The sequence below is a fragment of the Dendrobates tinctorius genome, unplaced genomic scaffold, assembly GCF_039654945.1.
Source record: "Dendrobates tinctorius isolate UK_male_01 unplaced genomic scaffold, ASM3965494v1 ptg000005l, whole genome shotgun sequence".
NCBI lineage: Eukaryota > Metazoa > Chordata > Amphibia > Anura > Dendrobatidae > Dendrobates > Dendrobates tinctorius.
Genome location: NW_027361673.1, coordinates 31,472,501 through 31,485,103, shown reverse-complemented (window position 1 = coordinate 31,485,103; position 12,603 = coordinate 31,472,501). Strand labels below are relative to the sequence as shown.

General features: G+C 40.1%; 1 protein-coding gene across 1 annotated transcript in view; it reads right to left on the bottom strand.

The window, feature by feature from the left end:
• Positions 1 to 12,603, bottom strand: part of LOC141084511 (collagen alpha-4(VI) chain-like) — a 376,083-nt gene that overhangs the window by 116,536 nt on the left and 246,944 nt on the right. Inside the window, exons 27-30 of the mRNA XM_073569263.1 lie at positions 11,593 to 11,655; positions 11,277 to 11,339; positions 6,884 to 6,934; positions 5,678 to 5,713 (exon numbers count right to left, since the gene is read on the bottom strand). Of these exons, the coding sequence (XP_073425364.1) occupies positions 5,678 to 5,713; positions 6,884 to 6,934; positions 11,277 to 11,339; positions 11,593 to 11,655 (213 nt within the window). The remainder of the gene's footprint in view (positions 1 to 5,677; positions 5,714 to 6,883; positions 6,935 to 11,276; positions 11,340 to 11,592; positions 11,656 to 12,603) is intronic.

Below are 12,603 nucleotides of genomic sequence, written 5' to 3'. Positions count from 1 at the left end.
CTAAGCTCCACAGAGCTAGGAGCTGCAGAGAAACTCCTAGAAAGGTAACTACGGGGCAAGTTACCAAGGGGCATAGACAGAGACAGAAACCAGATCAAGCCGGGTCAAAGCACGAGATAGCAGGACAGTACCAAAGGGTTAGACAGAGCAAATAGTCAGGACGTAGCAATAGATCAGATAACCAGAATGGGCAATGGATGTTACAATAGGGATAAACTGCAACGGAGTAACAATAGGCAAGCCAGGAGGTCAGAACCGGAGAAGACAATAGTACCAAAACGAGAGACGGAGTACAGAGTGAGGGAACAGGCTGGGTCATACACGGGAATCAAACAAGCAATGCAGAATACACGCACACCAGGGGGGTCGGTCAGACACACAGCCAGAATAACAGTATAGCTGACAGAGAATCCTAGTCTGGAGTGAGTATAAATACCCCTCCCAGATCCAAAGAGAGACGGGCAAAAGTTAACCCTGTGAGAACAGGACATTAACCATGTCCTAACCATGACACTATATTTGTGAGAGGGGGACTTGTTTATATGCTCGTAATGAATGCTATTTATGGGAAGGGGGACTTTTCTATAAACTGCATGCTATTTGTGGAGGAGGATTACTTAGCTAAGTATTATGTGTAGGGCAGAGGGACTTGTCTATATACTGTATGCTGTGTGTGTGGGAGGGGGACTTGTCTATATAATGTATGCAATGTGTGAGGGACGGGCACTTGTCTATATAATGTATTGTATGAAACACAGAAAAAACGCAGTATAACAAACGTGTAAAAATACTCTGCTGTAACAAATATGTAACAGTAAATAGCAAGTGCCAGTAAAAAATTATAACAAAAACAGGGTAGTTAGTTGATACATTTTTTGCAAACAATGTATGCTAAGCCACTCCACCAACGTCAAGGTATACCCATCTTAGAGCAGTCCCTAACCGATGTATTTAAAACCTGATCATGTGAATAGTACCTACATGAGTAGGATTCAGAAAGGCAATGCTTGATGTGGATATGCTGTGAAAGACGGCTTTTTATGTGCATGGCTCACAAAAGAGGGGCAGGGATCTCCCAAAAACTTGCAAAAGCAAGAAACTAATAGATTAAAAACACACATGAGCCATGCACAGAAGATGAACAAGTCGGTAGGACAGTGTTCACACCACCCAAAGACAGAAACACAGAAAAAACGCAGTATAACAAATGTGTAAAAATACTCTGTTGTAAAAAATATGTAACAGTAAATAGCAAGTGCCAGTAAAAAAAATTATAACTAAAACAGGGTATTTGTCTATATACTGTATGCTATGCATGTGGGAGAGGGACTTGTCTATATACTGTATGCAGGGCCGGACTGGCCATCTGGCAATTCTGGCAAATGCCAGAAGGGCCTGTCTGGTCGTGGGCCGCCTTGTCTGCTACATTGTTAATAGAATCAGTGTTCTCAAGACACCCATACTGTTAAGAGTTGTGACGGAGCACAAAGTCGATGACTCCATCACTTATCCCAGCAGGCCACAGGTATGATTAGAAATATTGGACTTGTAGCAAATCTTGCTTTCCTCTATCCAGGGTACTATATATGCTATAAGTGGGGCAGGTGGACTTGACGATATACTGTATGCTATATGTGGGGAGGGAGACTTGTTTGCATACTGTATGCTATTTGTGGGGAAGGTGACTTGTATATATACTGTAATCTATGTGTATGGGAGTATTACTTGGCAATGTATGCTATATGTGGGGGATGGGGACTTGGCTATATGTAAGTGTAGGGCAGTTGAAACCTCTCAAATTGATTTTATGGGAGCAGCTTTATGGTAAATATATATGTAGTGTATGCAATGTGTTGGGAAGAGACTACTTTGTATATCACAGAGACATTATATTTGTTGATGAGAAGCCTTTCTGTAAATGCGATGTATGGCATGAGAGGTGCACTATTGGTAGATAATTTTGTGGGGTAAAGGTCTCATTCAGACGTCTGTTTTTTACATCCTTGTTACATCCATGTTGTTTATAGACAAAATATGTACCCTTTATTGTCAATGGGGCAGCTTACATATCCATACATATATCTATTTTTTTTTGCATATAGTAACAAGAATTGCTAAAATTCTGATACATCGCTTTGATGAAAATCAGTTTGCTTTTTTTATGTACCATAAAACTACAAATGTCTGAATGAGGCCTAGGGATTAGTGATGAGCGAACATGCTCTTATCCGAGCACGTTTGGGTGATATCTGAGTATCTTGGGCATGCTCGTATATTATATTCGAGTCTCTGCTGCTGCATGATTTGTGGTTGCTAACTCTAAGGCCGGGATCACACATGCAAGAAACTCAGACGAGTCTCGCATCTTAATACCCGGCACTGCCGCCGGCACTCGGGACCTGAGCGCTCAGCTGCATAGAAATACATGTAGCAGCATGCTCCACTCCCGAGTGCCGGCGGCAGTACCGGGTATTTATGTGCGAGACTTGTCCGAGTTTCTCACAAGTCTGACCCTGGCCTAACATCTGCGACACGTGGAGATTGCGTAACAAACAGACAATCACCACATTTGTTGAAGCTGTCTAAAAGCCGCAAATCATGCAGCCACAGGGACTCGAACATATTATACGAGCACGCCCAGATGCTCAGATAACACCCGAGCGTGCTCGGATAGCACGTTATTTGAGCATGTTCGCTCATCACTACTAAGGATCTTCTCAAATGTAGCAGATTTTTTTGCGTAGAATTTACTGTACATAGAAAATCAGTAAAAATTAGCAAGAATCTGCAAAAAATCCACATCAGCAAATTTGCATTGTGTGATTTTGGTGCAGATCTCTCTGGTAATTCACTGTGGAAAAAAGCAGGGTGTAAAAAAAAAAAAACTTGCTGGGAGTTGTAGTCTCTCACTGCATACTGCAATGGTATTATGACGCACTGATGGTTTAGTTACATGACCTGTGCCTGCACTGTCACTTTCTGACAATTTCCCCTCAAGATACCACAGTCAGTCTTGGTCGTGACACCTTGAAATAATAATAATAATAATAATAATAATAATAATAATAAAGATACGATGCGAAAGTGCATGCATCAAAAAATGGTTATGGATTCACAATCTTTTTTTCCCATCCTCCTGTTTATCCCTAAAAAAATGTAACAAGAGTAAATCTTTACATTACAGGTGCCACAAAAGTGGTTCTAACATACTATTACTTCAAGGTGATGGTGCAGATACTAACATTATGTTCACAGAATCAACAGCAGGAGGAGGATGGTGGTAATAAACAGATGCCACTGCCGAGATTGGAGAATATTCTGATGCAGGCAGACCCTCTTATAGATGTGATCACGAGCCTCAGTAACATTCCCAGGACTGGCGTCACTATGCCGAGACCAAATAAAAGGCTCTGATCTGTCCCTTGAAAAAGCAATTCTAAACATTACTTACTCCACAAAAGTGGTGTAAATACAATAGAAATGTAAGCGAGTCCCTGACTGTAGGACATTTCTTTGGTGGCGCGTGTAAGCTGAAAAATGTGCCAAATTCATTAGGAGGCACACGCACACACTGTTTTAGACACTGTACTGTGTTTTGCCTCACATATATGTGCATGAGGCTGAAGTATGAATAGGTAATTTACGTAGAATAGCAGTAGGGTAGGCCCTATGGAATTAATTCCTCCCGTGGGTCTTACACACTCCAGTCCAAACCTGCTAATGGCACATTGATTCGGGAACCCAATTACATGCTCCCCACAACATAATTGTGGGGATCCAATTGGTTGTCCTTTTATGAAAATATAAAATTAGTTAAAGAGAACCGGTCACCAGAAAAATTGCTATTAACCTGCAGATATAAGGTTAATCTGCAGGTATATAACGTTACTAACCTGCTTGGCACCTGCACTTATCTGAACACTGTGGGGATAAAATTAGATTTCAGTCACGGATGTGGCGCCAGCACTGGTTTAGTTACTGCTCCGAGTGTAGAGAGTGGTGGCTGTAACTGTGCCCCCGGCCCTGACTGACACTGGCTCTTCAATGGGGCCACCTGTAGGTCAAGGCTGGGGTCATGGTTCAGCCACCACTCTGTATACTCTGAGCAGTGACTGAACCCACGTCGGCGCCGCCCCGTGACTGACACCGAATGCTGCTGTGGGGAATAAAGTTAATTTTCTCCCTGCAACAGTTGACTAAATGCAGACGCCAGGCAGGTTAATAACGCAATTAACCTGCAGATTAACCCCATATACAGTATAACACCATAGACATTTGCAAGAAAATGCAATAAAAAAATATCTAAATGTTGTATGTACCCTGAAATGAAACCTTTAAAAACTGCAGCTAGGCATGAAAAAACAAGCTTTCATACACCTTAATCGACAAAAAAAGTTGTTGGTCTTGGGAAATTCCAATAAAAAAATTTTGTATGTATCTTTTTTTACAGAGTTCAGGAGGATTTTGGAGTCGCTAAAATAATAATAATAGTAATAATAAAAAAATACAAGTTTGGGATTGTTGTAATCGTAATAACCTACAGAATTAGGTTGACAAGTCAGTTTTACCATATACTGTATTGAATGCAATAAAAAACGGAAATCCAAAATACAATGGGGGTATTGCAGATTTTTTTTCACCATTTCACCTCATTTACATTTTTTTCTGTCTTTTCTTAGCACATGATATGGTAAAATGAATGGGGTCATTCAAAACTACAACTCATCCTGCAGAAAACTGGTGCCAATCTACTGCATATCGATGGAAACATGTAATAAGTTATTAATTTTGGTAGAAGGATATGGGAGGTGAAAAATAAAATGTGGGAAGACGAAAATTGGCAGGAATGATTTAAAGCTGTAATCAGAATAAATTTTGTGATTATCCTGTCATGCGCCACAAATAGAAAGGTGACGTTGTAACATTTTACTGGTTGTTTATTTTGTTGGGCCGTTAAAGTACAAGTTTACTGCAAATCTGTCACGGGAAGCTTAGGTAACTCTAGGCTGAACCCCGGAGCCCCTGCGGTGTCCCTCAGACTAGAGGAAACCCTGACTTTCCCTCAACCCAGGGTTTACACTGAAGGTGTGCCTGCCTGGGCCTCCACCCTGTCCTTGTCTCCTGTCCAGCCCTAAGCTGAACCCACCACCCTCCACCCAGTGAAGAGACCAAGCACCAGACCCCACAAATAAGTATTGACAAGGGTAAGGGAAACGCACCACACCGCATACACACAAGAGAAAACAATAAGGTGCAAGGGCAACCAAATAATACCACGCAGGGAGGAAATAATGGCAACAACGGAATATACTACACCAGATATTGTATGCTCCTAAGACGCCCCCTTCAGACCGGTAACGCTGGCAAGACAAGAACTATAGTCGGCGACGCCCATAGTCATGCAGGACAATATAAAGGCAGGGGACATGGCTAAGCCCTCACCCAGACTAACATCCTGGTTAACCCAATCCAAGCCGGATCCGAAGACCAACCGGCGCCGCTGAGAACAAAGTGGTAGGATGGGGTATTACCGCTGTCTGCAGGACAACCTGGTGCGAACCGTGTCCGACATGACAAAACCATAATTAAACGTTGACAATACTCTCATATTTACTCAGTTCACAATTGCCAATCATCACAGAAAAGAAAAAGTATGGAAGCAGAATACTCCACATACCTGAGGACCGGGATATCCAGGGAATCCAATATGGCCCTAGAGAGAGAATACATTTCTATTACATTATACAGCAGCATTCTCACCAAGTAATAAAGGTAATGCATATACAGTAATTCAAAAACTTTTAAATGTGTTTTTTCCACCTTAAGATTTCATCTGAGCTCTGTCTTCTTAGTGATTGGAACTATTGTGGGAACTTTTAGTATGAAAATAAAATAATACAAATTCTGCTATTTTTTCATAGTGGATCAACCCATAAAAATACGTTTTATAATCTCATGTATGAAATGCTTCAGAAACCCTTTGCAGATTAAACTAGATTTAGAAAAGTCAATCAATTACAATTAATAGGGGTTTTTTTATCACAGACATGGGAAGGAAGTCATCACATTCATAGAATCATAGAATATTGGAGTTGGAAGGGACCTCCAGGGTCCTTGAGTCCAACCCCCTGCTCAATGCAGGATTCACTAAACCATCTCAGACAGATGTTTGTCCAGCCTCTGTCTGTAGACATCCATTGAAGGAGAACTCACCACCTCTCGTGGCAGCCTGTTCCACTCATTGATTACCCTCACTGTAAAAAGTTCTTTCTAATATGTAATTTGTATGTTCTCCCTTTCAGTTTCATTCCATTGCTTCTCGTAATTCCATTCACATTAAGACTCTAAGGAATATCATCCTCATAATTTCATCAATTTAGCACACATGGTGTATTAAACCATGGTTATTATTTCTACAATTTTACTTTAAAACTGAACTGAGTTGTATTTCCCCAATGTATCACTTTTTATGGACGATATGTCGTTAAATTTCACAATACAAACTATATTGACCTGTTGACTCAGCGAAGCTGGTGTAAATCCTTGTCAGGATGCTTGTATAATAATTTTTTAAATTGTTCCCACCAAATATTAGAAAAGCAGTCCTTTTGGCATAGATTTGACTGGTTTCCATAAGATATCCTTGCTTCATCTGCATTGAAAAGCCTATATGACTGCATGTAGACTAAATAAATCCCTTACTGCAGGCTACACAATATTTTAAAATGTGTCTTCATAGCAGAAATATCTATCTACACAGCATGTGCTTAGATTTGTGCAGGTCATTTGTTTGGTAGGTTATTTTAAATGGTATATGTGACTAAATATGTAACTAGTTGACTAAATAACTGGGCTAGCTACATGGAGCAATTCACCAACTTACCCTTTCTCCCTTAACGCCTGGGGAACCATATCCATCAGCACCATCTATACCCTGGAAAGCACAAGCACAGATATAACTATGGATTATATTTTCATCCCAGATATAATCTCTAAAATGATTGGCTCCGAGTTGTGACAATGAATCTAGTTATATATACATGCATTGAAGAGGCCTCCAATTATAGGTAAGATCTGTCATAGCATTGGCACCGCGATGTGTCAATCATTTTAAAAGGGTTATTATAGGCTGAGCAAAGAATACGATGCAGAAATATAGGTATTAAAATCTCTAGTAAGATGCAAAGTGTTGTCATTGCCCTATTTCCCCTTAGGCAGCTGGAGTTGAACCAGGAAAATATGTCAGGGTTGTGGGAAGCTTAAGGCTATGTGCCCACGTAGCGATTTTTAAGCGTTTTTGCCACGATTTTCGGTGCAAAAACGCTGCAAAAACGTTTAAAAATCATGTATAGAATGCCCCCCATGCATTCCTATGGCATTCCGCACATGCTGTGCTAATGCTGCGCTTTTTTCCGCGGCGGAATCGCATCGCAGAAAAAATCGCAGCATGCTCATTCTTTTGTGCGGAATCGCAAGGAATTGCCGCGATTCCGCACCCATAGGAATGCATGAGAATCGCTTACTTCCCGCATGTGGTTATGCCCACCATGCGGGAAGTTAAGCGTCTCATGTGCGGTTGGTACCCATGGTGTGGAGGAGAGGAGACTGTCCTCCAGGCCCTGGGTACCATACCCCTGTAAAAAAAAGAATAAAAAATAAAAAATCGGGGTACATTTACCTTCCGACGTCCCGCGCTGCATTCCCGGCCTAAGAGTTCCCAGTAATGCCTTGCGGCAAGGTCCTGTCATGACGTAGTCTCGCGTGACTCTAGCGGTCTCGCGAGATCGCTATAGTAACGCGAGACCAACGTCATCACAGGTCTCGCAAGGCATTACTGGGAACGCTGAGGCCCGGGATGGCAGCGCGGGACGTCAGAAGGTAAATATACCCCGATTTTTTATTTTTTTATCATTTTTAACATTTTATCTTTTACTATTGATGCCGCATAGGCGACCTCAATAGTAAAAAGCTGGTCACACTTGTCAAACACTATGTTTGACGAGTGTGACCAACCTGCCAATCACTTTCCAAGCGATGCTTCAAATTGCTTGGAAAATGCTTGAGAAAATCGCGGCAAAAACGCGAACAGAATCGCGGTGAAATCGCGCGGAAAAAAACGTGCGATTTCTGGGAAGGAGTCCGGTTTTTGGTGTGCGTTTTAACACGCAACATGGGCACATAGCCTAATAGTTAGATTTTAAATACAGATGACTCAGAATGACCCATTTCCTTGTAGATTGTAAGCTTGCGAGCAGGGACCTCACTTCTAATGTCACTGTTTAAATTGTCTTAACTTGTATTGAATTTACTGTCTGTACATGTCCCTGCTTAATTGTAAAGTGCTGCGGAATATGTTGGCGCTATATAAATAAAAATTATTATTATTATTATTATTATGAGCGAGTATAACTCATTGCTCGGGTGATCTCCGAGTATTTGGATGTGCTCAGAGATTTAGTTTCTGTCGCCATAGCTGCATGATTTGCAGCTGCTAGACAGCCTGAATACATGTGGGGATTGCCTTTTTTGTTAGGAAATCCCCACATGTATTGAGGCTGTCAAGCATGCTCGGGAAATCTCGAGTAATGAGTATACTCACTCATCACTACTCAGAATACATATGGCAGCAGCATTTAATGAGATGCAGCGACCTGCAGGATTTTGCATCCCTCAAATTGCATTATAATAATAAACTCTTCAAGAAGAGAAAGAGGGACTCAGCATGCTGCTAGTACAATGAACTGTTGCAGAAGTTTGGGCCACGCCCCTTAGTCATACGTTTTTCTCCCCATCCTCGGCACAGTTAAAGGGAATCACGTTTTTTCTATATCATCTGAGAGTAGCATAATGTAGGAAACAACTATGATTCCAACAATGTATCACTTAGTGTACTGGGTGCAGCAGTTGTGACACAATCAGAGCTTTAAGATTTGGATGTAGCTAACCCAGCTCATATCACAGCTTCCTGTGTACATTATCTATTGACAGTGAGCTGATTATCAGAGGAGGGGGCGGAGTCGATCCAGGGCTCACACAAACTGTAGTCAAGGCTGTGATAATCTGCCAGTGCTGAAACACTGTATTGAAACAACGGCACACTGCATAATAAGAAACACATCCATGAAATCTGTTTCTCAGCCCCTACCTCATGCTATCCCCATATTACATAGCAAAAATCTGCTGATGGGTTCAGTTTTAGAAAGTGCTATAAAGTGTTGAACAGCCCCATTAATTTGACAGAAATTGAGTCAGAATGGCGCTGAGCTCAACAAGTCAGTGATGTGCGCAGTGTTACACGAGATGAAAGGAGTAGTTGCAAGAGATTATGGTGGCAGGGGATCAGTGCACAGTGTGTGACACCTGGTACACCGCCTGAGACAGTGGGGTAGAGATTCATATCCTAGACTGTTCCGCTGTATCTGAAGGATGAGATGGTGTTTGGCGTAGTAGTGATCATAATTAGTAGGAAGTCTCCTGTGCCAAATGTTTTCAATCCTTTTAGAGTCTAACAAAATACAAATAATAAAATCTAAGTTTAAATATAACATTTAACAAAAAATAGTGTGAGAAGAAGGGTTTTAGAATTCCTAAAGCAAAATTAGAATAAATTCAGCTTTCAACCTAACATGTACTTTTTTATGTAAAAATTATTTGTGCTATTGTTTTTATATTTACAGTATATAATTTTTATTTATATATTTGCATTCTTTTTCTTTAGATTAATATATTAAAATGGAAATTGAAATATAAATAAATTAATAAAATATTAATAATTCTAATACCATTTAATTTATTTTAGTTTTATAATATAATTTCATACATTTAAGTAACTCATATGGCATAAAGAGTTATGCGCACAAGTCTTAATTAGAAGCCCAATGGAGTAAGGTGCTCCAAATTCATTCAGAGGTGCATGCCTCCTAATACATTTTTTTTATTTTTTGGGGAAGTCAGAAAATTCACTACAGTGTAAAGTATATTGGATCCATTGGGTCATGGAAAGTCATGCCCTCTTTCAAAGCTCCATCCACTTTTAAGATACTGCGAAATCTTCAAAAGTGGCAAGATTTTTTGTTAACAAGGTGTTCCACAAAAGCATGTCTACCTTTCTTTGCCAGTTTTCTGATGTAAATTGTTTAATGCATTCTTTTTAAGGTTATGTGCACAAAATGTGTTTTTCAGGCAGATAGCAACTGGAACCTGCCTGAAACAGCGTTAAAAAAAAAAAGAAAAAGAATGAATAATATGCAAAGCAAGTTGTTTTGATATTGCTGTGCATACGTTTCATCTTTTTTCACTCTTTTTAACCACTTTAGGCTATAAAACCCTTTAAGAGGCTGAAAGAAGTGACCTGGTCATTCTTCAGGCAGAATTCACCACAATCCTATATATGAAAAAAAAAGTAAATAAAAGCAGGAGGCAAAAATGAAGCCAAGGACATTAGAAAAGATACTTCAGGGAAAATTATTCTACTGAAGAGTTCTCTACTTCAAATATGACGATGGTTTGCACATACCATAAAAAGCTAGGGGCCTGATTCATCAAGACCAGCATTGTTCAATCTGGCCTTGATGAGGGGGCATGTTGGAGTCAAATAATCTTGATTCAAGAAGAGGTGCATGCCTCTTCATGAATCTGGAGCACCTGACGAATTGCATGCACCTCTTTTCCCTAAGCAAGTAATTTTAGTTTGGAGTGAGATTATTGGTATATGGAAATCCACAGCTTGTCATGAATTAGATGAGCTGTGGCATTAGGCCACCGCGACCCAATCATCCCACCTCAGCTGAGCCTATTTGCCTATGTAGGTACCAACGAGTTAGGCCAAAATGTTGCAACTCTCAAAACTTTTATGCCAGAATTCTTGCATGAACGCTCTGAATGAATCAAGCCCAATATCCAAGAAGTAAGTTTCTCCTTGCAGAGATTGACATGCTAAGCATGCCGAGATGAGGAGACTTAAAGCCACAATGCTCCTCTGGGAAATATGAAAATTGTCTCATCAGAGAGGAAGAGGACTAGAACTCTAGTGCCACCTATTGGAAGTAGCAATCCTAAAAGTCAATGTCGACCCTTTAATGAGCATTGTCACATAGCTTAGGCTCCTAAGTCATGTGACAAGGCTCATTATAGGGTCGACATTGACTTTTAGGATTGCTACTTCCAATAGATGGCACTAGAGTACTAGTCCTCTTCCTCTCTGATGAGACAGTTTGCATGAATCAAGCCCAAAATCTTTAGAAGAAGAAATTAGGGATGGATCTGAATGTGCTTACTGGCAAGCCTCTGCGTCCTGGAAATCCACTGTCACCTTTCTCTCCAGGGTCTCCAATTTCTCCCTGAAAAATAAAATTTCAAGAAACTTTAATAATGTGTAAAGTATAATAAATTGAATACAATTCAATGAGGTTTAACAATGTTATCACCATTGGATAAACTATTACTCAAAGCTTAACTATGCTGAGCTTACCATTTACACAATTTTATTTTGATGGGAACTCATTTTAAATGAGTGTATAAAATACATTTGTTCTCCAGTTTGTTGGCACGATTTGAGACAGAATTCTGGCACATTTTGCTCAAAAAACCTACCTTCAGACCTTTAGGTCCAGCATTCCCAGGAGCACCTGGAGCGCCAACAGCACCGGCTGTTCCCTGCAAAACAAATAAAAAGTAGACATAACTTTCCCTACTTCTAGATAATGAGCACATGAAATCATTTTAATTTGCTGTATGTAACCAATGATGGTCGGTGTAATGTGCCTCTCACACAGCTGACCAGAACCCTTCTATGTTCTGAAGCAACAATTCAAAAACTATGTGTCTGGTTTTGGATGATAAGCAAAGTTATCTTCTAGGCTTGCTAAAGGGTCTGACATTGACTTACAGAGTAGCCATTTATAAGTGCCACTAGAAAGACAAGTTTCTTGAGAGGACCAATTTGCATACTTTTGACAGGAACAATGCCCTAAAGATTGCCCGCATCTAGTTTGTAAAAAGAATGCAATTGAATTGCCGTGACAAAGAAATTTTAGCTTAGTTTTAACTATGTCTTATATTGTACTCAATACACTATTGATGTTGATTATTGATTATTATTGATTAATATTATTATAAGGGTTATAAGTTGACCAGCGATTTCTCATTTTTCAAACAAAATTTACAAAACCATTTTTTTAGGGACCATCTCACATGTTAAGTAAGTTTTGGAGGGTCAATAAAACAGAAAATACTCAAGTGACACCATACTAAAAACTGCACCCCTCAATGTGCACAAAATCACATGCAAGAAGTTTATTAACCCTTCAGGTGCTTCACGAGAACTAAAGCAATGTGGAAGGAAAAATGAACATTTTACTTTTTTCACAAAAAATTTACTTTAGAACCAAATTTTTTTATTTTCACAAGGGTATCAGGAGAAAATGGACCACAAAATTTGTTGTGCAATTTCTCCTCAGTATACCGATATCCCATATGTGGGGGAAAACCACTCTTTGGGCACATGACAGGGCTCAGAAGGGAGGGCGCACCGTTTGCTGGCTTTTTGAATGCAAAATTGGTTGGAATCAATGGCGGGTGCCATGTCGCGTTTAGAGACCCCCT